Source organism: Bos indicus x Bos taurus, chromosome 10 (genome assembly GCF_003369695.1).
Source record: "Bos indicus x Bos taurus breed Angus x Brahman F1 hybrid chromosome 10, Bos_hybrid_MaternalHap_v2.0, whole genome shotgun sequence".
Lineage (NCBI taxonomy): Eukaryota > Metazoa > Chordata > Mammalia > Artiodactyla > Bovidae > Bos > Bos indicus x Bos taurus.
The window spans coordinates 13,881,022-13,908,958 of NC_040085.1; the positions used below are offsets into that span (position 1 = coordinate 13,881,022).

General features: G+C 37.5%; 1 protein-coding gene and 1 pseudogene across 3 annotated transcripts in view; one reads left to right on the top strand and one right to left on the bottom strand.

Annotated features, from left to right (window-relative positions):
• REC114 (REC114 meiotic recombination protein) overlaps nt 1-27,937 on the top strand; it is a 184,123-nt gene that overhangs the window by 81,847 nt on the left and 74,339 nt on the right. For all 3 annotated transcript variants that reach the window (XM_027553172.1, XM_027553173.1, XM_027553174.1), the window contains exon 2: nt 17,376-17,465. In XM_027553172.1, coding sequence (XP_027408973.1) covers nt 17,376-17,465 — 90 coding nt within the window. The remainder of the gene's footprint in view (nt 1-17,375; nt 17,466-27,937) is intronic.
• On the bottom strand, nt 11,158-11,462 carry LOC113899840 (annotated as a pseudogene).

Genomic DNA, 27,937 nt, shown 5'->3' on the forward strand with positions numbered 1-27,937 from the left:
TCCAGGGAAGAATACTGGAATGGATTGCCATTCCCTCCTCCAGAGGATCTTCCCAACCCAGGGATGGGACCTGCATCTCTTTACCACTAGCGCAGGCAGGTTCTTTACCACTAGTGCCTCCTGGGAAACCCTACTTTCTGTATAATTGGTGATTTTTATAGTATTTATTAGTTTGGGAGATTTTCAAGGATTTCTAAATGTATTGGACAAATGTCCTATAACTATGTTTTATAGAAAAATCAATAACCAGAGGGACCTTGATTAGTAATCAGGACATAAAGATCTTATTCCTCTGTTGGAAGGTAGGTATTTTGAGTAAATATATTCCACTTATGGCTAGTAATCAAGGTGAACAAGTTAACTTCAATAGCTAGGTTTAAAAGCACTTGAAAATTTTACAATCGTTAATTTTATTGCATATATGTGGTAAAAAGAAGGGGAATCACATCTCTTGCTCTGATGCATGAGATTATATTTTTAGATTCTAAAGAAAAAACAAATTCCCCAGGTATATTTTTTTGGTTTGGGTGTTATGCTCTTAATAATTGTGTGTGTGTTTGTTACTGTTAATACTTTGCATTTCTGTGAAACATCAAAAGCAAAATACTGAATTTTACAGTTTGGTAATGAGTGTGTAGCAGGACCACTTTTATTAGCATAATATACCCTACAATTTGTTGAAATAATTTATGAGGCTCTTTAGCTTCCAAGAGTAAGGAGGCAACTAATAGTCTGCTTAACAATTTCACACATTTCCATACTTTATGATGCATAAATCAGCAGTTTGGGCCAGTGTATAGAGCTGTGACACTTTCTAAGGGGTCTTAAAAGCAGAAAGAAACTCAAGTTCATAATTTAGTTTGTCCCATCTGACAGGTAATGCTAGCCTTTCATGTAAATATAATTTAAGTACATTTGAAGTACTTTTCTATATTTTCATATATTTCTTTGAATCTTTTTGCTAGTTTTAGATTACATTTAGTACATTCTTGCACAAATACATGAATTTAAAATAGAAGACTCTCTGATCACTTCACCAATATATTAGTATAAGCTGTGCCTGAAAAGCCTGCTTGTGATAGGCACGCTCTGTATCTCAGTGTGTGCTACTGTGTTGATGGCAAAATGCTGCATAGCCAGAGGTCAGGTTGATGTAAGTCTTTCTTTCCCCAGTTTTATTGCGATACAATTGACATTTAATAGTGTATAAACACTTAAGATGTACAAAATGATGATTTGATATATGTATATATTGTGAAATGATTGCCACAGTAAGTTTAGTTAACCTCCATCACCTCACATAGTTACACGTTTTTCCCTTGTGATGAGAACTTTTAAAATCTGTCAGCAACTTTCAAATACACAAAACAGTATTGCTAGCTGTAGTCATGATGTTGTACATCTCTAGAACTTGTTTATCATATAACTGGAAGTTTGTACCTTTTGACCACCCCTACCCATGTTGCTCACCACCCTCTTTTTTTTTTCACCAGTCTGTCCTGTTGCTGTGAATTTGTTTTTTTCTTTTTTAATTCCACTGTGATATCATCTAGTATTTGTCTTTCTCTGACTCATTTCACTTAGCATAATACTCTCAAGGTTCATTCATGTTGTCACAAATGGAAGGGTTTGTTTCCTGTTTTTTAATGGCCTAATAATGTTCTACTGTGTGTGTGTGTGTATCCACACCATGTTTTTTTAATCCATTCATCTGTTGGTGGACGCTTAAATAATGCTGCAGTGAACCTGGGGGTAGATACCTCTTTGAAATAATGATTTTGTTTCTTTATGATGTATTCTACACAGAAATGGAATTGCTAGACCACGTGGTAGTTCTACTTTTAACTTTTTTTTTAGGAAGCTCAATACCGTTTTCCATGGTGGCTGCCCCAGTTTACACTCCCACCAGCAGTGCACAAGGGTTCCCTTTCTCTACATCCTACCAGCACTCGTTACCTCTTTGTCTTTTTGATGACAAATGGGAGGTGATATCTTATTGTGGTTTAGATTTTATTTCTCTGATGGTTAGTGATGTTGAGCACCTGTATCTGTTGGACTTGAACTAGTTCTTTAGAAAAATGTCTTTTCAGGTCCTTTTCCCATTTTAAAATTGGATTAGTTGCTTTTATGCTATTGATTGGTATGAACTCCTTGTATATTTTTTAATATTAACCCCATGTAAGATAGGTGGTATGCAAATGCTTTCATCCAGAGCTTGTCTTTTCATTTTGTTGGTCATTTTTTGATGTACAGAAGTTTGTTGGTTTGATGCAGTTTCAGTTGTTTATTTTTGCTTTTGTTGCTTGTGCTTTTTTTTAATATCCAAAAAAAAATCATTGCTGAGACCAATGTCAAGGAGCTTTTTCCCATTCTTTTCTTCTAGAAGTTTTATGGTATCAGGTCTTACATTGAAGTCTTTAACTCATTTTGAGTTAAATTTGTGAGTGATGTAAGATAGGGGTCTAGTTTCATTATTTTACATGTGAGTATCCAATTTTCCCAGTATCATTTATTGAAGAGACTGTCTTTTCTCCATTGAGTATTCTTGGCTCCCTTGTCAAATATTAGTTGATTTGTATATAAATGGGTTTATTTCTGGGTTCTCTATTGTGTTCCATTGGTTTATGTGTCTGGTTTTTTTTTTTTTTTTTTTTTGCCTGTACCATAATACTGTTTTGATGACCTAAATCTTAAGCCACTAGAAAGAGAAGATATGAATGTGATGTTCTGACACCTTAAAATGATCTTTTTCTGTGAAGACTTTGTCATTAAAAATAGCTTTTTAAAAAATTTTCTGTTGTGCTAATGTGAACATTCCAGCAAAATGCTAAATTATCACCCATTAAAAATATTTCCCAAGAGCCTTAAATAAGTAAATTTTTTCTCAGATTCCTGGATTGTATTAGGCATTATAATATTTGGAATTTCTAGGATGGGTTAGGATACTTCATGTAGTACCCTACTACATGTAAGCTGAATGCTTTTCTTACCCCTGCTTCTGCTTAATCAACAAAAAATCCTTACGTAAAACTTGTGATTATGCTTGAATTTCTTTAATAAAGGTAGATAGAAGAGTATAGTAGACTCACACATCCGTATTAACAGCTTCAATAGTTACCAACTCATGGTCAATCTGGCTTCATTGATATTCTTTCCATGTCCATCATGTTATTTTTTTTTAATATTTACTTATTTATTTGACTGTACCTGGTGTTAGTTGCAGCATATGGGATCTAGTTCCCTGACCAGAGATGGAAACTGGGCCCTCTGCACTGGGAGCACGAAGTCTTAGCCACTGGACCACCAGGGAGTCCCCATTATGTTATTTTGAAGCACATCTCAGCCATCTTAACATTTCATCAAATATTTTAGTTTGTATCTCTAAAAGATAGAAACTTAAAAAACCCCACAATAATAATACCATTTTTTACTCTTAAAAAAACACAAAACAGTTCCTTTATATTATCAAATAGTCAGTGCTCAAATTTCTAATAGTCTCATAAGTTTAATAATTCTTTTAAACAGGACCATACATGGTGATTGATTAGTATTTGTTTTAATCTTTGCGGTCTCTTCCCTATGTTTCCCTTATCTACCTCTCTTCCTTCCTTGAAATTTATTTGTTGAAGAAACTGAAGAGTTCTGAAGAGTTTCTGACTTTATGATTTTGTGACTGCATCTCTGGAGTGCAATTAATGTGATCCTTAGTTCTCTGTATTTCTTGTGAATTGATAGCTGAATCCAGAGGCTTGATAACATTCAGATTCAGTTTTTTTGTTCTGGGGGTTTTATGGCTAGACTACCGGTAGGCATACCTATTGGAAGTGTGTGATGCCTGTTTATGTCTCTGGAGTTGCAGCTGTTGCAGCACAATGTCTTTTTTGTTGTTCAGTCTCAGTCATGCCCACTCTTTGCGACCCCATGGACTGCAGCACACTAGGCTTCCCTGTCCTTTGCCATTTCCTGGAGCTTGCTCAAACTCATGTCCATTAAGTCAGTGACGCCATCCAACCATCTCGTCCTCTGTTGTCCCCTTCTCCTCCTGCCTTCAATCTTTCCCAGCATCAGGGTCTTTTCTGATGAATTGGCTCTTCACATCAGGTGGCCAGAGTATTGGAGCTTCAGCATCAGTCTTTCCAATGAATATTCAGGGTTGATTTTCTTTAGGATTGACTGGTTTGATCTTACTGTCCAAGGGACTCTCAAGAGTCTTCTCAAACACCACAGTTCAAAGGCATGAATTCTTGGGCATTCAACCTTCGTTATGGTTCAAATGTCACATCCATACCTGACTATTGGAAAAACCATAGCTTTGACTATAAGACCTTTGTCAGCAAAGTAATATCTCTGCTTTTTAATATGCTATCTAGGTTGGTCACGGCTTTTCTTTCAAGGAGCAAGTGTCTTTTAATTTCATGGCTGCAGTCACCATCTGCAGTGATTTTGGAGCCCAAGAAAATAGTCTGTCACTGTTTCCGTTTTTTCCCCATCTATTTGCTATGAAGTGATGGAACCAGATGCCATGATCTTCGTTTTCTCAATGTTGAGTTTTAAGCCAGCTTGTTCACTCTCCTCTCACTTTTATCAAGAGGCTGTTTAGTTCCTCTTCACTTTCTGCCATAAGGGTGGTGTCATCTTTGTATCTCTGGTTATTGATATTTCTCCCTGCAGTCTTGTTTTCAGCTTGTGCTTCCTCCAGCCCAGCGTTTCTCATGATGTACTCTGCATATAAGTTAAATAAGCAGGGTGACAGTATACAGCCCTGATGTACTGCTTTCCCAATTTGGAACCAGTCTGTTGTTCCATGTCCAGTTCTGGTGCTTCTTGACCTGCATATACATTTCTTAGGAGGCAGGTCAGGTGGTCTGGTATTCCCATCTCTTTCAGAATTTTCCACAGTTTGTTGTGATCCATACAGTCAAAGGCTGTAGCATAGTCAATGAAACAGAAGTAAGTAATTGTTCTGCTATCATTGCATTTACTCCATCTGTTTCTCTTCTTCTACTTTAGCTCCTGTTTTTAAGATTTGTTCTCCTGTGGCTGAGTCTTTGGTCCACATTATCTTGTCCATGTGATTTCTTCCTCTTTGTAGTTATGCTCTGTGTTTCTGAATATTTCTCCTACTTGATCGTTCAGACCATTAATTTGGTCTCACCAGTGTCCATCCAGTTCTTCAGTTAAGCTACTGAATTTTTATATTTGTAAAGCATGTTTTTGGCTCCAAGGCTCATTAAATGTTATTTATAATAATAATTATTTTTTGGCTCAAGTTGTTGTTGATCTCCTGTGGTTTTTTTTTTTTTTTTTTTAACTGCTAGGAGCCACATGTTCTGTGTTTTCTGTTTGTTCTTTGTCTCTTTAGCCTATTTGATATGTTGTTATTTTCCTTAACTTATGCCTCTTCTTACCTTTGGGGCTCAAGCCCAATATACCTTAAATGTTAAGTGTTGGAAAGTGCATGAGTCTCACCTTCTAGGTCTTCTGTAGAGGAGTACAAAGGACTCAGCTGAGTAAGTTGCCCAGCTCCACTATGACTCCTTAAGGCTGGGAGAGCACTCGGAATTTCAGAATACACAAGCTGATCTTCCTGGCGTAATCGACCGATGTCTATGGGTTAAGCTGTCTCCCAAGAACTGGGGCATCCCTGCCTTTGCCCTCTGGCTGCTTGCTTAGGCTTGGGTCTCCACTCTCAACAAGGGGGAAAACACACCAGCTCCTTTCATCTGGATTCTGAGACCTCAGCCCACCCTTATAGCCCACTTGGATGCCGATTTTAATAACTGCTCAAGGAAAGGTAATTGGTGTTTGGGTTGGGTTTGGGAAGGGAAGACTGCAGGAATGCAATCAAATTATTTTTTTCTTGAACCTCTTAGAAGTCTTAGATTAGACATTTTTAAGCTCAGCATACTCTAAATATCTTTTAGATGAAATATTGCAAATTGTATGAAAAATAGTAACTGTGGAATCCCCAGAAACCTTCAAGTCTTTGCTCAAGCTTCACCTCAGTGATGCCCACATTGACTACCCTATTTATATTGTAACATCCATGCCCTGTCTTTACAACCCCCCACCTCATACCCTGCTTTGTTTGTTCTCTAGTGCCTAGCGCTTTCTTATATACCGGATAATTTACTTATTATGTTCAGTGGTGTGTCTAGAACATCTGAAGCCCAAAGTGGATAATTTTTAACACTTTCCTAAATGATGAAATTATATTCACAAAAATTTCATAAATAAAATTTATTATTATGCAAACAGCAAAAATTCTTTGATTGAGATTCATTATGATAAGCATAGCAGTAAGATAACTAAGGAAAAGGAAATGCACACTATAGCACAAGGCAGGAAAAAAAAGCACAAATGCTTAGCCATTTGTTTTTATATCTGTTGAACAGCTAAATGTTTGAACTTTGCTTCTTTGGTTAGAGGCTGATATTTTATGTAATTAATTTCTTTGAGAAGTGATTTAAAAAGTAAAACTGAAAATCTCCACAGGTACAATTTAGGCAACTAATGATAAAATTGCTGATATGTTTTATTCTCTTTTTGTTATTTAGTTTGGAAACATTTAACAGTTTTAAAAGAATAGTATTTTAATATTAAAAGTATTATTCAAATTTAGTAAAATATTTTGAGTGTGAACTAAAATTTGCAGTTGCCAAACAAAAACATTCCATCTTGTTGCTTGCACTTTGGTTGTTTTAAAATTTTAAACACAAATATAAATGCCAGAGATGAAATGACAGCTTTCTAGTAACTCAAGTTCTGTTTCCTAGTCTTTATAATCCCTGTGCTGTCATTGTTTAGTTTGAATCTATGATTTAAATGTAGAAGAATGTTGTACCACAGGGTTGAAATGAAGTGCATCCTAAGAAAGCGTTTGAGACAAGAACTTTGCAGCAAGCTTGAAGTATATCAAAGCCTTGTGAGAGTCTCTTGAAGCAGATATATGTGGTTAAGTCTGCATATATGTGTGCCAACTTTATAATTGGGAGTTTTCCAGGTGAATGTCTATGTAGGAAACAAAGTTTATTAAAGAATAAATAATAAAAATCTGAAAACTTGAATCTTAGGGTTAAACTCAGCAGTATATATTATTTAAACTCAGCAGTTGTTTAGAACTTAGATCAACAAAAGATTTTTTTCGGGGAAGGGTATTTCATCAGTGACATTGATTAGAATTGCTAGCACTGGGTGGTAATAAAGAGCAGCTGCTTTTTAGTGAGTTCAGCTATTGTTTATAAATTCTCAACAAAGCATTCCCTTATTGCCTGCACCAGGGTGACTGCTCTCACCATCCCGCTCTTGGTATGCCACTGATTTATTGTTTACTGTTGTCTGTACCTTGTCTTGCATCTCATCCCGCATTAGATCCATGAGGGCAGCTAATGTTTTGTTCAGTGATGTAGCCCATCTAAAAAAATGCTTCTGAGCATCCGTTAGGTGCCCAGTAAATATTTGTTGAATGAGCAAATGAATCAATGAAGCGGTCAAGGACATTCCTTTCTATGTTTTTTTTCTTTCCCAAACACTTATAAGAGAGAGCAATACATAGTGGGTTCGTTGTTAATGTTAGCTGACTGACCTAAACACTTGGTTTATGGCCTCTTCTTTGGATCCTTGGGTTTCCACATGAATTCTAGAATCAGCTTGTTAATTTCTTCAAAAGAATTTAAAATTTTATTATTGCTGTAACAAATTGCCACAGACTTAGTGACTTAAAAAAAAAAAACAACCCAAACTTAGTTTGCTAATGCTTTGCTTATAGTTCTGGAGGTCAGAAGTCTAAAACAGGTCTTAAAAGGTTAAAATTAGGGTGTCAGCAGGGCCGCATTTCTTCTGGAGGCTTTAGGGGAGACTATTTCTTCCCTGTTCCAGCTTCTAGAGGCCACCTGAGTTCCTTGACTTCTACTATCCTTCCATCTTCAAAGCCAGCAGACAGGTTTCCTTCTCTGACTCTTGACTCTTCTGCCTCCTTCTTTCCCTTATAGGGACCGTTAGGATTCCATTGGGCCCATCTGGAAAATCCAGAATACTTTCTTGTCTCTAGATCCTTAACTTAATCACATCTGCAAAGTCCCCTTTGCCATGTAAGATAAGATATTTACAGATTCCAGAGATAATGTCAGGAAGCTTTGGTGGGGATTATTATTCTGCCTATGTCAGCATTTGACAGCATTTAACAATATTAAATTTTCCTACCTGTAAACAAAGTGTCTCTCTCCATATATTTACTGTATATTAAATTTCTGTCAGTTTTCAGCTTATAGATCTTTTACTCCTTTTGTAATATTTATATTAATACCTAACTAGTTCATATTTTTCATGCTGTTGTAAATTTTGATGTTTTAAAATCCCAGATTCCAGTTGTTCTTTACTAGTTTGTATATATTTAGTTTTCATTTATTGATCTTGTATCCTGCAGTTGTTCTAAAATTCATTTGTTAGTTCTAGGGAATTGGATTTTCTATATAAATGATCTTGTTATCTGTGAATTAAGATAGTAAAGACAGTTTTCATCTTTCTTTCTAGTCTGAGTGCTTTTTATTTCTTTTTCTTGCCTAATTTCAGTGGTTAGAACTTCCAGTATAGTGTCAAATAGAAGTGGTGATATTCTTGTCCCTTATCTTAGAGAGAAAGCTTTTAGTCCTTCACTGTTAAGCATGATGGTAACTGTAGTTTTTTCATAAATGCCCTTCATCAACTTGAGGAAGTTCCTTCTATTCCTGGTTTGCTGATTTTTTTTTTTTTAATTCACGAATGGATACTGAATATTGTCAAATGTCTTTTGTACATTCTTTCATTTATTGAGCAGTCATCCTATGATTTTTCTTTTTTAGTTTATTAACATGGTGAATTACATTCAGTTCAGAATACTTCCTAATTTCTCTCTTAATTTCTTATTTACCCATGGGTTGTTTAGAAGTTCAGTTCAGTCACTCAGTCGTATCCCACTCTTTGGGACCCCATGGACTGCAGCACACCAGGCTTCCCTGTCCATCACCAACTCTCGGAGCTTGCTCAAACTCATGTCCATCAAGTCAGTGATGCCATCCAACCATCTCATCCTCTGTTGTCCCCTTCTCCTCCTGCCTTCAATCCCAGTATCAGGGTCTTTTCCAATGAGTCAGTTCTTCACATCAGGTAGGCAAAGTATTGGAGTTTCAGCTTCAGCATCAGTGTTTCCAGTGAATATACAGAACTGATTTCCTTTAGGATGGACTGGTTGGATCTCCTTGCAGTCCAAGAGATTCTCAAGAGTCTTCACCAACACCACAGTTCAAAAGCATCAATTGTTCGGCGCTCAGCTTATAGTCCAACTTTATAGTATTTAGAAGTACATTGTCTAGTTCCAAAATATTTGGGAACCTTTTCAGAGATCTTTCTGTTTCTGATTTCTAACTTAATTTTTGCTCAGAGAACATACTTTAAAATTTACTAAGACTTGTCTTATGGCCCAGAGTTTGGTCTATGTTATAAATGCTCTGTGTTCACTTGAGAAGAAAATATATTTTGCTGATATTGAGTGGTGCGCTGCTGTGCTTAGTCACTGTCATGTCTGACTCTTTGTAACCCCATGGACTGTAGCCCGCCAGGCTCCTCTGCCCATGGAGATTCTCCAGGTAAGAATATTGGAGTGGGTTGCCATGCCCTCTTCAGGGGGATCATCCCAACCCAGGAATCAAACCCAGGTCTCCCACATTGCAGGCGGATTCTTTACTATTTGAGCCACCAAAGAAGTACAAGAATACTGGAGTGGGTAGCCTATCCCTTCTCCACGGGATCTTCCCGACCCAAGAATTGAACCAGGGTCTCTGGCATTGCAGGCAGATTCTTTATCAGCTGAGCTACCAGGCCAAGCCTATTGGTATTGAGTGGAGTGTTGTGTAAATGTCAGTCAGGTCATGTTGGTTGGTAGTGTTGTTCAAGTCTACAATATGCTTGCTAATTTTCTGTGTACTTGTCAGTTATTGAGAGTGGGTGTTGAAATCTGACTGTAATTGTGGATTTGTTTACTTTTCCTTACAGTTCTATCAATTATTGTTTCATGTATTTTTATGGTTTTTTACAAATATTTTGTTTTATTTTAATAAAGCTGGTACAGATGATGTCCATTTAAAACCTATGTATCCCAGGCCAAAAAGTATAAATAAAGTGTTCTGTTGTATATACTTCTGCATGAATAACTTTAACTGCTAATGAAAATTAGAACTTTTCTGGGATCTTTTGACAAGATTTTTCTTTCATCTTAAGATGCTTTCTTTCAGTGAAGCCATCTTTGGAGTTAGTCGTTATTCTCACCACCTCTGTCATCTTGATGCCAACCTGGTATTCCACTTCTTTGGGTCCAGACCCTCAGATGTTACCTTGGAGAAGGAAATGGTAACCCACATTTTTGCCTGGAAAATTCCATGGACGGAGGAGTCTGGTAGGCTACAGTCCATGGGGTCACAAAGAGTCGGACACGACTGAGCGACTTCACTTTCTTTCTTTCTCAGATGTTAAAGGTAGCTTCAAGTTAAGGAAAGGTCATTTTTCCACAGTTCAGTTCTCTGAAAGACTTCCATCTCCCACTGAAAGTCTTAGACTGGGAGTGAAGCAGTCACATGCTGCAGGACTGATTGGAAAGTCATTATATAACACTTGCAATAGTTGATCTTATTTATCACAAGCCTGCAAATCCACAGTTCTGGGAAAGGTGGCCTCTGTGCACACATACGGTTTTTAAAAGGGAGAGTGCAGTGTGAGGGGGGCTGAGCTTTGATCGGGCTTCCCCGGTGGTGCAGTGGTAAAGAATCCGCCTGCCAGTGCAGGAGACATTGGTTCTGTCCTTGGGTCAGGAATATCCCCTGAAGTGGGAAATGGCAAGCCATTCCAGTATTCTTGCCTGGAAAATTCCACGGACAGAGGAGCCTGGGGGGCTACGGTCCATGGAGTTGCAGAGTAGTTAGACATGACTGAGCATGCATGCATGAGGTTTGATCACCAGATCAACACAATGAAAACAAGCAATAACAAATAATAGGCACTAGAATTCAAATTACTAGATACCTTACAGAGAAGGGGTGCCAGTTTTCAATTCTGGTTTAAACACCACATTATAGAAGCACTATTTTAAAAAATAAAGGATTAAGGGAAAAAAAATAAAAAGAATATCTAAACCATTGAATGACCCCCTGTTTGTTCCTGATAAACTTAAATCACATCTTCTCCCTTCAATCCCAGGTCTTTTGGAGTATGATTATTACCAGTGCTCTGGCCTTCAAAGAGAAACCTGGTTGAATTATGTGAATTCCCTGTCTTTGACAGTTGCTTCTTTGAGTTTCTTGAGATATGTCATCATTTTTCACTTTGAAGTGAATCTCACTGCTATCCTGTCCAGTAACTTTGAGTTTAATATGTTCTCCTCTCTTCTTATCCCCCAAGTCCTCAATTGAAGATTTTGCCTTCTGGTCAGACATGATGATGGTGGCATCCCTTGCTGTCTCTGCACAGCAATGGCCTGTGTAGGCAGAACCTTGCCTGCTTCATGTATTTTTAAGTTCTTATTGGTGATGTAAATGTTTAGGATAATTATGTCTCTTGATTAATTGACTCATTATCATTATGAGATGATCTTTTTTATACCTTTTGATGATCTTGCCTGAAATTAATATAGCTATTCCTGCTTTCTTTTGACTAGTATTCAGTTCAGTTCAGTAGCTCAGTCGTGTCTGACTCTTTGCAACCCCATGAACTGCAGCACGCCAGGCCTCCCTGTCCATCACCAACTCCCGGAGCCTACCCAAACTCATGTCCATTGAGTTGGTGATGCCATCCAACCATCTCATCCTCTGTCGTCCCTTTCTCCTCCTGCCCTCAATCTTTCCCAGCATCAGGGTCTTTTCAAATGAGTGAGCTCTTCGCATCAGGTGGCCAAAGTATTGGAGTTTCAGCTTCAACATCAGTCCTTCCAGTGAACACCCAGGACTGATCTCCTTTAGGATGGACTGGTTGGATCTCCTTGCAGTCCAAGGGACTCTCAAGAGCCTTCCCCAACACCACAGTGTTAGCAGTGTGTATTTTTCTCACCCTTTTGTTTCTTATATGTTTATATTCATATATAGTTGTGCCTTGTCTTCTCATCCTGTTGTCAGATTGTCTTTTATTGAAATGTCTAAACCATTTACATTTAATGTGGTCATTGAGAGGGTTAGGTATAAGTAGTCTTGGTATTTTCTTTGTTTTTGTCCCACTTGTTCTTCCTTTTATATTCTTATTTTGGATTCGTTAAATATTGTTTTTAATCCCTTATATCCATCTACTTTTAAAGAAGATATGTAGATATAAATAAGTAAATACAAAAAAAAAAAAAACAGAATTGCTAAGAATTGGTGTGATTGGGCATAGTCATGGACAAGAATTGGACTTGTTCTGTTGACCAGTGCCAGCTGCAGGCATTGCAGTTTTCGGTGTATCTCATCAATTTGCTGAGCATACCTCTCAGATATTATGGTTTCGCCAGGATTCAGAATTCAGTCTGTAGTAGATCAGACTGGCAGCAGACCACCAAACAGTGACCCCAGTCTTTTGTGGTTCAAGTTTGGCTTTGGGAAATACTTTGGAACTTCTACTTAGTCCAGCCACTGAGCTGGTCATCGCCGGTTGTCATATAAAATCTACTTTTCATCACACATTACAATCCAATTGAGAAATGGGTCATTGTTATTGTGTAGAATAAGAGAAGATGACACTTCAAAATGATGATTATTTTGGTTTTCACTGCGCTCACGAGGCACCCACTTACCAAGCTTTTTCACCTTTCCAATTTGCTTCAAATGTCTAATGACTGGAGAATGGTTGACGTTGAGTTCTTCAGCAACTTCTTGTGTAGTTGTAAGAGGATCAGCTTCTATGATTCTCTCAATTGGTCACTGTCAACTTCTGATGGCCGGTCCCTGCACTCCTGATCTTCAAGGCTCTCATCTTTGCAAAACTTCTTGAACCACCACTGCACTGTACATTCTGTAGCAGTTCCTGGGCCAAATGCTTTGTTGATGTTGTAAGTTGTCCCCACTGCTTTATGAGCAATTTTGAGCGCAAATAAGAAAATCGCTTGAATTTACTTTTTGTCTAACATCATTTCCTTAGTTTTAAAATAAATATAAAATGAACAGTAAGTAATAAGTCTTTAGCAAAAAACATAGTGATAAATGTGCATTAAAATGATGTATAATATAATCACATTTACGAATGTATTGCAGTATCAAATGGTAAAGTTCAACTGTGCAAAACTGCAATTACTTTTGCACCAACCTAATACCCGATTTTGGAGAAGGCAATGGCACCCCACTCCAGTACTCTTGCCTGGAAAATCCCATGGACTGAGGAGCCTGGTGGGCTGCAGTCCATGGGGTTGCTAAGAGTTGGACAGGACTGAGTGACTTCACTTTCACTTTTCACTTTCATGCATTGGAGAAGGAAATGGCAACCCACTCCAGTGTTCTTGCCTGGAGAATCCCAGGGACGGGGGAGCCTGGTGGGCTGCCATCTATGGGGTCATACAGAGTCAGACATGACTGACATGACTTAGCAGCAGCAGCAGCAATACCTGATTTGGATAATGGGGCCGGGAGTTGTTGGCAGTTTTTGGTAGGATGGTCAGGAAAGATGTTACTTGGAAATATGATATTTAAGCAAAGGCCTGAAAAAGATCAAAGAATGAGTCATGTGGATCTAGGATGAGACAATTTCAGATAGAACAGTAATTGTAAAATCCCTGAGCTTTATAATCATTAATATGTCTAGCAGGTTCAAGAAGCAGCAAAGAGGCCAGTGCAGCCAGAGCAGCATGGCCAAAGTGACATGAGAGCAGTGAGGTAATGGAGGGCTAGATTGTGGAGCACCTTGCCTGAGTCTCTGAAAGAAATGGAAAGCTGCTATTGGGTTTTGAGCTAGAAATGACATGACCTGACTTAGGTTTTAAAAGGATCACTCTGGAAGATGGTACTTTAGGACATTAGTCCGCCATCTTCTTGGATCCCTGGCCTGCTGAATAAAGTCTGTATTCCTTGCCAAAAAAAAGGACCACTCTGGCTACTTTAATGAGAATAAAATGTGTTGGAAGGGGAGAGCAAGAATAGAAACTGGAAAGCCAGTTAGGAGGTTATTATAATAATCCAGCTAGAGATGATGCTAACTCAGACCAGACTTGTGAGAAGTGGTTAGATTCTGCATATTTTGAAGGACTTGTTCTTGGATGTGGGTATGCAAAAAGTACAGGATTCAAGAATGATTCCACAGTTTGACCTAACAAAATGGAAGTATAGAATTATATTCTGAGGTAGGAGGTGGGAAAACTGTGGGAGTCAGAAACCTACAGCAGTCTGGTCCATGGTAGATGTCTTGTGCCTGCAGCCTTGCAACCTCCCCTTTTGGCTACAAAGAGTGGGCCTTGGACCTGGAACACTTACTTAGCAAGAGATAGAGTCCTCACAGCCTGTGCTTCTAAGTTCTGCTTAAACGTCATATGGCAGCTGGCCAGCTGCACTAGCTGCACTGCTGTATCTGTCCCCTGGGGAGAGAAGGAGGAGTCGTTGTGCTACAGCCATGACGGGTACCGGCCAGCTGCCCTCCATGGCCGCCTAGAGGGATTTGCTGGCCATGGGGGAACCAGCCTCCAGTACTGAGCTTGATCAGATACTGTTTCCTCCACTGCTTGACTGTTGTTTTCCATTGTGACTCCAGTACCACGATACAGTGAGCAGAAGTGTTTGGCCTTCTACTTCTGGTGACAGGCAACAGATGCCACTTGCTTGACAATTTGTGAATATTGAATGAATGGGAAGATTTGGATGTCAAGTTAAGGGCTGTTAATTTTGAGATGACGGACTGTTAAGTACCAATTACGTGTAAAAGTTTGGAGACATCCCTGGTGATCCAGTGGTTAAGACTCTGTGATTCCTACTGCTTGGGGAGCTAAGATCCTACATGCCACATGGCACAGCCAAATAAAAAAGATGTAAAAGTTTGAAGGTCAGGGGAGAAAAAAATGATAAAATTATTTGGAAAGAATTGTCATCGCCATAAATGAGTGTTTCTGTCCAACAAGAAAGATATATAAAAATGTTCTAAACAGCCTTATTTGCAGTAGATTTACACTGGAAAACAATATTCATCAATAGAATAAAGAAAAATAAATTGTGATATAGTCATAGAATGGTATTTTACAGTAATGATAATGAACTCAGGTACATGCAAAATGGATGAAGCTAGACATAAAAGAATTCTCTATGATTCTATTCGTATAAATAAAATCAAACCATGGTGTTAGAAGTCAGGATAAATATTATCTTAGGGGGAGGAGGGAGAAGGTAGTGATTGGGAGATAGCACTAGAGTAATTTCTGGATGTATGTGTGTGTTAGTTGCTCAGTCATGTCCGACTGTTTGTGATCCCGTGGACTGTAGCCTGCAAGGCTCCTCCTTCCATGGGATTTTCCAGGGGATCTTCCCCACCCAGGGATCAAACCCACATCTCCTGCATTGCAGGCAGACTTTACCATCTGAGCCACCATCTCAACATGGTGTTTTCTTTATCATCCGTCATTGAACTGTTCATTTAAGTGTTGAGCACTTTTTGGGACATATGTTATAGTTCTTTAAAAAAAATGTTTAACTGTCATATTAGAATATTGCCTCCCAAAGAATTTGTTTCAGGCTCCAGTTTCAATAGCTATGCTTGATTGCTAGCTATCCTTGCCGTTTTAAGTGTTCATGAAAATTACAAGGTAGTCTGTTTAAACTATGATGGAAGAGCATTGTACAGATAACTGAATTCCTAATATTGGGAAAGAGGCTGAATAACAACCACTGAGGGAAATAGTGCAGGGTTTAGCATACCTTCTTTGGCATCCAGAATGTTACTCGATTTTTAATTTGGAATTTAAAGTGAATTAGAGAAAAGTCTGATTTTCCCCTTCAGTCTCTCCCATCAGGAAGTTTCCATAAGCCTCTTATCCTTATCCATCAGAGGGTATACAGAATTAAAATCACAATCATAGAAAACTAACCAAACTGACCACATGGATCACAGCCTTGTCTAATTCAATGAAACTATGAGCCATACCTGGTAAGGCCACCCAAGATGGACAGGTCATGGTAGAGAGTTCTGACAAAACGTGGTCCCCTGGAGAAGGAAATGGCAAACCACTTCAGTATTCTTGCCTTGAGAACCCATGAACAGCATGAAAAGGCAAAAAAATAGGACACTGAAAGATGAACTCCCCAGGTTGGTAGGTGCCCAATATACTACTGGAGATCGGTGGAGAAATAACTCCAGAAAGAATGAAGAGATGGAGCCAAAGCAAAAACAACACCCAGTTGTGGGTGTGACTGGTGATGGAAATAAAGTCCGATGCTATAAAGAACAATATTGCATAGGAACCTGGAATGTTAGGTCCATGAATCAAGGCAGATTGGAAGTGGTCAAACAGATGGGAAGAGGGAACATCGACGTTTTAGGAATCAGTGAACTAAAATGGACTGGAATGGATGAATTTAACTCAGATGACCATTATATCTACTACTGTGGGCAAGAATCCCTTAGAAGAAATGGAGTAGCCATCATAGTAAACAAAAGAGCCCAAAATGCAGTACTTGGATGCAATCTCAAAAGCGACAGAAGATCTCTGTTCATTTCCAAGGCAAACCATTCAGTTTCTCAGTAATCCAAGTCTATCCCCTGAACAGTAATGCTGAAGAAGCTGAAGATGAATGGTTCTATGAAGACCTACATGACCTTCTAGAACTAACACCCAAAAAGATGTTCTTTTCATTATTGGGGACTGGAATGCAAAAGTAGGAAGTCAAGAGATACCTGGAGTAATGGGCAGATTTGACCCTGGAATACAAAATGAAGCAGGGCAAAGGCTAACAGAGTTTTGCCAAGTGACATTACAAATTAAATCCCATCTCAAGAAAAACACCAGATTTTGAGGGGTTATAAAAATGGAGTATATGGCTTAAGAAATAGACTCTGTAGTCTGACAACAACTTGTAAGGTATTATTCCCATGTTACAGAAAGGAAATTCAGGCTCAGAGATAATGATTTATTAAAATGTAACTCAAAAGTGGTTGACTCAGGCTCCATATCTCTCAATTCCTGATTTAGTATTGTTGTTTTAAAATATTGGTTTTAGTTATATTTTTTAAAAAGTTTGGTTTTTAACTCCTGTACGAGGAGAAACTTGAAACTATAGGGGAATGATTACAGATTAAATGAGGGGAAGGGAACATTTAGTTTGGAAGATGAATGTAAGAAGATAGTTTGGTTTTAACTATCAAAACTAACTAACAGAAACATCTTAAATACGTTTTTCTCTTTCTTTTTCAAGGTTTTTGACTCCAGTGAAGAATCTGGGCATCTTGTTCTCACCATAGTTATATCGGGGCATTTCTTCATTTCCCAAGGACAGACACTGTTGGTAGGTTTTATGCATATAATATGCATATATGGATATATTTCTTTTAAGCTTTACATTAATTTTGTATCCTTAAGGTTCTTCAGTCTCATTGAAATTTATCAGGTTCAACAAATTAAGCATTTATTGAATGTTCTATAATAGAAATAAAAAGATAGTATTTCCTGCCATTAAAGGGATTTTTAGAGTTTTCTTGGGAGTCAAAATGGATCAGAGGGTTAAGATGAATCAGTATTATAAAGGATTCTTCATTGGGGAGATTGGGTTGAAGACAGGTTAGATTTATAGAGAAATGGATGGAGAGTTTTCCAGATAAAAAACATGTGCAGAGGAATTGTTGTTTAGTAACTGACTTGCTCTCAGTTGGTTGTTGATGTTTCAAGTTGTCTCTACTGCTTTACAACCCATTTTGAACTCAAATGAAAAATTTGCTCAAATTTGCTTTTTGTCTTATATCATTTCTATAGTCTAAAATAAATAGAAAAAAAAAAAACCCAAATAATAAGTCACTGAAAACTGAAAGTGAAAGTTGCTCAGTCGTGTCCAACTCTGCAACACCATGGCTGTAGCCCGCCAGACTCCTCTGTCCAGGGAATTCTCCAGGCAAGAATTCTTGCCTGGTAGCTCAGACAGTAAGGAATCTGCTTACAGTAAGGAATCTGCTTACAATGCGGAGACCCAGGTTCAATCCCTGGATCAGGAAGATTAAAGAAGGAAAAGGCCACCCACTCCAGCATTCTTGCCTGGAGAATTCCCTGGACAGAGGAGCCTGGCAGGCTACATTCTATGGAGTCACAAAGAGTCAGAAATGACCAAGTGACTGACACTTTCACTTCCACTTCAGTAAATCATTAGCAAAAAACTTAAAGCAAGAAATGCACATTAAAATGGTGTATAACATAACCACATTTACTTAAGAATGTATTCCAATATCAAACAGCAAAGTTCAACAGTGCAAAACTGCAGTTACTTTTACACCAACCTAATAATTCTCTGTGCTATACAATAAATCTTTGTTCTTTATCTGTTTTATATATTGTAGTTTTATCTGCTAATCCCAAACTCCTAATTTATCCTCTCATCTTTCCCATTTGGTAATCATGAGTTTGTTTTCTATGTCTGTGAGTCTGTTTGTAAGTAAGTTCGTTTATATCATATTTTAGATTCAACATATAAGTGATTTATGATATTTGATTTACTTCACTTAGTATAATAATTTCTAGATTACTCCATGTTGCTGCAGATGGCGTAATTTCACTCTTCTTATGGCTGAGTAATATTCTCTTATGTCTTGGCTGCTATGAACATGGGGTGCAAGTACCCATTAGTAGAATTGCTGGATCATATGGTAGTTCTATATTTTAGTTTTCTGAGGAACCTCCATACTGTTTTGCATGGTAGTTGCACCAACTTACATTCCCACCAGCAGTGTAGGAAGATACCCTTTACTCCACACTCTCTCTTGCATTTGTTATTTCTTGACTTTTTAATGATAGCCATTCTGACCAGGGTGAAGTGATACCTCATTGTAGTTTGGCTTTGGTGTTTCTCTAATAAGTAGTGATGCTGAGCATCTTTTTCAGGTGTCTGGCTATCTGTCTATCTTCTTTGGAGAAATGTCTGTTTTTAAATTGGGTCATTTGGTTTTTTGTTGTTGTTGAGTTATATTATCTGTTGGTATATTTTGGAGATTAAACCCTTGTTGGTCACATCATTTGAAAATATTTTCTCCCATTCCATAGGTTGTATTTTCATTTTTTAATGCATTGATTCGGTCCCACTTGTTTGTTTTTATTTTTATTGCCTTAGGAGACTGACCTAAGAAAACATTGCTACAATTTATGTCAAAGAATATTTTGCCTGTGTTCTCTTCTAGGACTTTTATAGTGTCATATCTGATATTTAAGTCTTTTAATGGCCTTTGTTTGAAAGTCTGTTTTTGTCTGATATGAATATCACTACCCCTGCTTTCCCGTCATTTCTGTTTGCATGAAATATATCTTTTTCTAATTCCTCACTTTCAATCTATGGGTTTATTTCACCCTAAAACGGGTCTCTGCTGCTGCTGCTGCTAAGTCACTTCAGTCGTGTCCGACTCTGTGTGACCCCATAGACGGCAGCCTACCAGGCTCCTCCATCCCTGGGATTCTCCAGGCAAGAACACTGGAGTGGGTTGCCATTTCCTTCTCCAATGCGTGAAAGTGAAAAGTGAAAGTGAAGTCGCTCAGTCGTGTCTGACTCTTCAGGACCCCATGGACTGCAGCCTACCAGGCTCCTCCATCCATGGGAGTTTCCAGGCAAGAGTACTGGAGTAGATCGCCATTGCCAGAAGCCAGTAGGCAACATATTGTAGGCTCTTATTTTATATCCAGCCTGCCACTCTGTATCTTTTATTGGAGCACTTAGTTCATTGAAATTTAAAGTAATTATTGATAGATATGTATTTATTAACATTTTAAATCTTGTTTTCCAAAAGCTCTAATTTTATAAAAATGCATAACATTAAAAATGTTTTTCATTCTGAATACACATAAACACAGATATATCATAGAAAACTTATGGAATAAAGAAATATATAAAGGAAAAATAAAAATCTCCTTGTTTGAAAGTTCATTTTTGTAAATTGAAGTACAGTTGATTTACAGTATCATGTTAGTGTCAGGTATATGACAAAGTGATTCAGTTATATATATATTTTTCAGATTATCTTCCCATTATAGGTTATTACAAGATATTGAATATAGTTCCCTGTGCTATACAGTAAATCCTTGTTGCTTTTCTGCTTTAAATATGCTAATGTGTATATGTTAATCCTAATTTATCCTTTTCTCCCCCTTCACCTTTGGTAACCATAAGTTTGTTTTCTGTGTCTGTTAGCCTGTGTCTGTTCTATGAATAAATTCATTTAATTGTCTTTCTCTATCTGACTTACTTCACTTGGTATGATAACTTCTATGTCTATTCACATTGCTGCAAATGGCAAAAATTCATTCTTTTTATGGGCCAAGTAATATCCATTGGGCACACCGGATCTTTATCCATTCATGTGTCGACGGACGTTTAGGTTGCTTCCATGTCTTGGCTGTTGTAAATAGTGTTGCTATGACTATTGGTGTACATACATCTTTTCAAATTAAAGTTTTCATTTTTTCTGGATATATGCCCAGGAGTGTGATTGCTGGATCATATGGTAACTATTTTTAGTTTTTTAAGGAATCTCTATACTGTTTTCTATAGTGGCTGTACCACTTTACATTCTCACCAACAGTGCAAGAGTATTCCCTTTTCTCCACATCCTCTACAGCATTTATTATTTGTAGAATAAAAGTTTATATTTGAATTGATATTTAGAAACAAAATGAGTAGAGAAACAAGATAGTAATTTCCAGTCAAGGAAATTGTATAAGAAAAGAAATGTAAGAAAAGGCTATTACATCATTTAGCTGTGATTGATATCTATATTGACATAATAAATTTGTATAGATATTTACTGACTATGTAGACATAATATATTCATTTAACAAATGTTTATTGAACAATTACTGTATGCTTGGCATTGTTCTAGGTGCTAGGGATACAGCATTGAACAGCAAAAACAAAAATCCCTGTCATGATGGAGTGTCATCGTTCTGGTGGGGACAAGCAGTAATAAATAGGTCAAATATATTTAAAAGATATGAATTTTTAGTGAATCTCTTACATGTTCTGTTATAATATGGCAGCATCCCACAGTTGTATGCTGTGACAATTCATCTCTCCACTCTAGTGGAAGATAGCTTTATCTTTGAATGTGATATGACCTGCAAAGGCATCTTTGTGTTCCTTGTTATTTTTAAAATTGTAGCACTACTTGGACAGTTGTGCTTTATAAGCCACTATTAGGGCTTATATCAGTTGCCAAGAGACAAGATTTCTTGTTTAACTTCGAAAGTAGGATATTCCAGATGGTGAACTGATGGATGTCTAGCACAAACTAATTCTCCTTGTCACTGTCATGGATCTTTGCTGGATGGTGACAGTAATGCAGTTTGACCTCCTCAGACATAGGGTCCCATCCTATTCTTGTCTCTGCTCCATTCTTTTGCACCAGTAGTAGTTGTTGTTACAAACTTTATATCATACATGGAATGATTTTTGCATGGCAGTGACAAGACCAAGTTTATAAAATTCTAAGACATCACTGTTGAGTTGTCTACCATTTGGTACATGTTGCACATATGTGTATAACTTGGTTAATATTTGTAAAAATCTTTCTTTAAACACTTTTTCAAAAGATACCTTTATTAAGTTATAATTTACATAAAATAAAATTAATTTTAACTGTTCAGTTTGATGTGTTTTGATGAACATATGTATTTGTATAACCACCACACAATCATAATATAGGACATTTCAATTAATATGAAAAGTTTCCTTGCGCTTCTTTGTAGTTCATTCTCTCTGCCCACCATTGGCACCTAGCAAAACCAATCATCTGCTTTCTGTCACTATAGATTTGCCTTTTCTAGAATTTCATATAAATAAAATCATACAATATGTAGTCCTTTTGTGTCCAGCTTCTTCCACTTAGTGTAATACTTTTGAGAGTCATCCATAGCGTTCATTCATTACTGAATAGTATTCTGTTATGTGGATAAGCCTAATTTGTTTATCCATTCAATTTTTGATAGACATTGGGTTGTCCCATTTTTTTACTGTTATGAATGATGCTGGTATAAACATTTGCATACAGCCTTTTGTTTCATTTTTCTTTAGTAAATTCCCAAGACAGGAACTGTTGCTGGATCATATGGTACATCTGTGTTTAACTTTATAAGAAACTGCAAAGCTGTTTTTCAGGGTTGCATTCCTACAAGCAGTGTATGAGGGTTCTGGTTATTCCATGTCCTCACTGACACTTGGTATTGTCAAGTTTAACTATGTAACTGTTCTTGTACATATGTAGTGGTATCTCATGATGGTTTTATTTTTAATTTCCTTAAAGGCTAATGATATTGACCATCTTTTTGTGTGTATTTACCATTTGTGTATTTTATTGAAGTGTCTTGTTTCTATCTTATTCCATGTTTAATTGCCTTTTCATATTTGAATAAGTTTTTATTTTTTCCTTTTTTCGCATTTCTTTTTTAAAATTTTTATATTGGAGATAGTTGATTAACAGTGTTGTGTTAGTTTCAGGTGTACAGCAAAGTTATTCAGTTATACATATATGTTATCTATTCTTTTTTCAGATTCTTTTCCCATTTTAGGTTGCTGTACAATATTGAGCAGCGTCCCCTGGGCCGTGCAGTAGGTCCTTGTTGGTTATCTGTTCTAAAGGCAGTAGTGAGGACAGGCCAATCCCAAACTCCCAGTCTGTCTGTCCCTGCCACAGTTGCCCCTGGTAACAGTAAGTTTGTTCCCAAGTCTGTGAGTATGTTTATGTTTTGTAAACAAGTTCACATGTATCATTTCTTTTACAGTCTGCATGTAAGTGATATCATATGGTATTTGTCTTTCTCTGTCTGACTTCGCTTAGCATGATTATTTCCAGGTCCACCGTCTATGTAGCTGCAAATAGTGTGATTTCTTCTTTTAGTGGCTGATTTTCATTCTTTTATTCCATTGTGCGTATGTGCCACATCCTCTTTATCTGTCAGTGGACATAGGGGTTGCTTCCCTGTCTTGGCTATTGTAATCTGTGCTGCAGTGAACATTATGGTGCATGTGATCCTTTCAAACCATGTTCTCTGGATATGTGTTCAGGAGTGGGATTGCTAGATCATTTGGTAGCTCAATTTTTAGTTTCCCGAGGAACCTCCATACTGCTCTCCATAGTGGATATACCAATATATGTTCTCACCAACAGTGTCAGAGGGTCCCCTTTTCTCCCCATCCTCTCCAGCATTTATTATTTGTAGATTTTTTGACAGTGGCCATTCTGACTGGTGTGAAGTGATATCTCATGGTAGTTTTGATTTTCATTTCTCAGTTCTTATTCTGATTATAGCTGTTTTATCAGAAATGTGTTCTGCAAATATTTCATCCAGTCTGTGGCTTACCTTTTCATTTCTTAACAGTGTCTCTTGATGAGCTAAAGCCTAAAATTTTAATCAAGTCCTGTTTTATTCTCTTTGTATGCTATGTAAGAAATTTCCATCTACTCTGAGATTGTAATGATATTTTCCTATGTTTTTTTTTCTGGAAATTTTATGATTTTAGCCCTTACATTTAGGCCAATAGCCCATTATGATTTTTTGTAACATTGCATAACATTAATGTTTATTATTATTTTGTATAGTATCCTTTCTTCTCTTCAATTAAAGCAATATGGTATTGAAAACATTACTGTTATGGAACATAATCATGGATCTTAGGGAACCTACTTCTGGAACCTTTGAATTAATTTTTAATATATAGTGAGGGATAAGGGTCTGGGTTAATTTTTTCACACATATATAACAATTGTCCCAGCATCATTTATTGCAGAGTCTATTTGTCATTGAAATTACCTTGGCACTTTTTTAAAAAATCAGTTTTCTGTGTATGTTTGGATCTATTTCTAGACTCTCTTTTCTCTTCCATTGACCTAAATGTCTGTTCTTACTCCAATAACATACTGTCTTGATTACTTTAGCTTTGTTGTAATTTTTGAAATTGGTAGTGTAATTCCTCCATGTTCTTTCTCTAAGTTGTTCTGTTATTTGCATTTCTGTTTAAATTTTAGAGTCAGCCTTCCTGCAAAAAAGCCTGCTGGGTTTTTGATTGGAATTCCTTTGAATCTATAAATCATCTTGGAGAGAATTGACATCTTAATAGAGTCTTCTGACCCATGAGCATGTTATAACTCTCCATTTATTTATATCTTCTATTTATTCCATTTATTCATAAACTCTTTCAGCAGTGAATTTATAGTTTTCACAATAGGTCTTATACATACTTAGCTAAATTTGTCCACAAATACTTATAGTTAGGTTAAAATAGAATTTTTAAAAATCTCAATATCTAATAATTTGTTGCTAATGAGTAAAAATATATTTGAATTTTTTCATGTTCACCTTATATCCTGTGGTCTTGCTGAATTCATTTATTCTTCAGCTTTTTTGTAGATGTTTTGTAGTTTTTTCTACATAGGTGATCTGTTGTCTAAATAGACAGTTTTACATTCCTCTTTTCACTCTACATACTCCGCCCACTCCCTGCTGTTTACCCCCAAGATTGCACTGGCTAGGATAGCCTTTATGATGTTGAATGGAAATAGTGAGAGTTGATACCCTTGTCTTGTTCCTGGTCTTGGGAGAAAAGCATTCAGTCTTCACCAGTAAGTATAGTGTTAGCCGTAGGGTTTTTGTCAGTAACCCTTTATGAGATTGGGGAAGTTACCTTCTATTTTAGGTTGCTGAGAGTTTTCAATCATGAATAGGCATTGAATTTTGCTGAATGATGTTTCTGTATCTATTGAGAAGTTTTTTTCCTGTTTTAGTTCTGTTGATGTTAAAAACTTTAAAAATATTCAGCTCTTACACATCAGTGTTTATTATAAAAATTTTATTTTTATATTATGTATATGTGTGTGATAAAAATAACACATTTTTAAAAACTTTGGAAAAGATCTTGATGCTCTGAAAGATTAAAGGCAAAAGGAGAAGAGGGCAGCAGAGGATGAGATGGTTAAATAGCATTACCGACTCAATGGACATGAATTATAGCAAACTCTGAGAGACAGTAAAGGACAGGGAAGCCTGGTGTGCTGCAGTCCATGGAGGGCGGGGTCACAGAGTCAGACACAACTTAGCAACTGAACCACAACATTTAATAAACATTTTGCCCCTAAATCAAAGGATAGTTTTGTATGTAGTGTAGTCAGTATTTTCTGGATTCCACAGGAACCAACACATAGAAGAGGAAACATTTTTAGATTATAGCACATTTCATTTGCAATTTTGGGTTGGTGTTACATTTACATGCCCTCTCCCTTCATACTAATCTGGATTGTGATATATTTTTAGAATTTTTCCCATAAAAGGTAGGGATAGGATAGCCATGGAAAGTTTTAGCCACTTCCTTTTTAGTATGAGAATCTAATTATTGGCATGGATTAAAATGCACTGTATTTATACTATCAAATTTTGTAGAAGCTGCACAACTCCTCCCCCCGAAAAAGTACAAACTCACTTTTTTCAGAAAGATTAATTGCTCAGGCCTGGTAACAGCTCCCTCTGTGATGTTATTTTATCGAAATCCAAACAGGCTTTGAGCTCTCTGCTTGGACCTGGGCAGCTATTTAGATTTGATTTCCCTTAAACTTCATAGTTCTTTGCCACCTACTGTGAGGTCCATGGGAACTTAATGCTTCAGATTAAACTGTAGCTTGGCACAGTAGTACCATAGGTTTCCATTTTGCCTGTTAAATTAGCACCTGCATCCATGTAAGAATATTGTTGCCAAAAGGCTCCATGCAGAACCACCACTAGGCCATTCTGTTGTTACTTATTTCAAAGGGTTGGTACAACCAAAAGGCTGGGAGACCTTGGCTCCATCTTCAGTCTACCGTGGCCCAAGTTCAACTGGATTCCCCTTTCTAGTCTTGGATTTTGAACAGATTCTCTCTTATATATTGTGGGCTTTTCAACTTTGTTTTTAATCCTGATAAAATACAAACACATGAAACTTACCATCTTCACCATTTTTAAGCACACATGAAGGACATTGACATTTTGTGCAGTCATTGCCAGTTCAGCATATCTCCAGAATTCATCTTGAAAAACTGAAACTCTACTCATTCAATAACTCCTTATCGCCCCTCTCCCAGCTTAGCCCTGGCAACAGACAGTCTACTTTCTGTCTCTGAATGTGACTGCTTTAGTTACCTCATGTAAGTAGAATCATACAGTGTTTGTCTTTCTGTGACTGGCTTGTGTCACTGAGTACAGGGTCCTCAAGAGTCATTTAGTTACAGTGTGTGTCAGAATTTCCTTCTTTTTTAAGGCTGAATAATCTTCCGTTGCATGTATACACCACGCGTTGTTTATCCATTCTTCTGTTGTGGACACCAGGTTTGTTTGCACCTCTTGCCTGCTGTGAGTAATGCTGCTATGAACATGGGTGTATAATGTCTCTTTGAGACTGATTTCAGTTCTTTTGGGTGTATACCCAGAAGAGTTAATGGAACATAGGGTAATTCTACTTTTTGAGGAACTACCATACTTTTTTCCCACAGTGGCTACCCTATTTTACACTCCCATCAACAGTGCACAAAGATTCCAGTATCTCTACATCCTCACTATGGTTGTTATTTTCTTGGTTTTTTAATTGTAGTATATAATTGACATATACTATTATTAGTTTCAGGCATACAGTGGTTCGATATTTGTGTACATTGCAAAATGATCACCATAGTTATCTAGTTAACATCCATCGCCTTCCATAGTTAACAAATTTTTTTTCTTATGATGAGAACTTGTAAGATCTGTTCTCTTATAGCAACGTCTGAATATGCACAGATCTTCCTTAATATGTGATTATGTCCTGATAAACCCATCATAAATTTAAAATATTCATTCAAAAATTGATTTAATCACTTAGCCTACTAAACATTATGGCTTAGCCTTGTTGATGTTCAGTCGCTCAGTCATTCCAACTCTTTGTGACCCCATGGACTGCAGCACACCAGTCTTCCCTGTCCTTCACCATCTCCTGAAGCTTGCTTAAACTCACGTCCATTGAGTCAGTGATGCCATCCAACCATCTTATCCTCTGTTGCCTCTTCTCCTGCTTTCAATCTTTCCCAGCATTGGTCTTACCCAGTGAATTGGCTCTTCGCGTCAGGTGGCCAAAGTATTGGAGCTTCAGCATCAGTCCTTCCAATAAATATTCAGGGTTTAGGAATGACTGGTTTGATCTCCTTGCTGTACAAGGGACTCTCAAGAGTCTTCTCCAACACACAGTTTGAAAGCATTGATTATTTGGCACTCAGCCTTCTTTACGGTCCTACTCTCACATCCATATACAACTGCTGGAAAAGCCATAATTTTGACTAGATGGACCTTTGTCAGCAAAGTAATGTCTCTGCTTTTTAATATGCTGTCTAGGTTTGTCATATTTTTTCTTCCAAGGAGTCATAGCTTTCTTCCAAGGAGCAAGCATCTTTTACTTTCAGTAGCTTAGCCTAGCCTGGAGAAGGCAATGGCACCCCACTCCAGTACTCCTGCCTGGAAGGCTGCAGTCCACGGGGTTGCTGAGGGTCGGACACGACTGAGCGACTTCGCTTTCACTTTTCACTTTCATGCATTGGAGAAGGAAATGGCAACCCACTCCAGTGTTCTTGCCTGGAGAATCCCAGGGACGGGGAAGCCTGCTGGGCTGCCATCTATGGGGTCGCACAGAGTCGGACACAACTGAAGCTGCAGCAGCAGCAGCAGCAGCCTAGCCTATCTTAAATGCACTCAGAACATTTACATTTGCCTACAGCTTGGGAAAATCATCTAACACAAAGC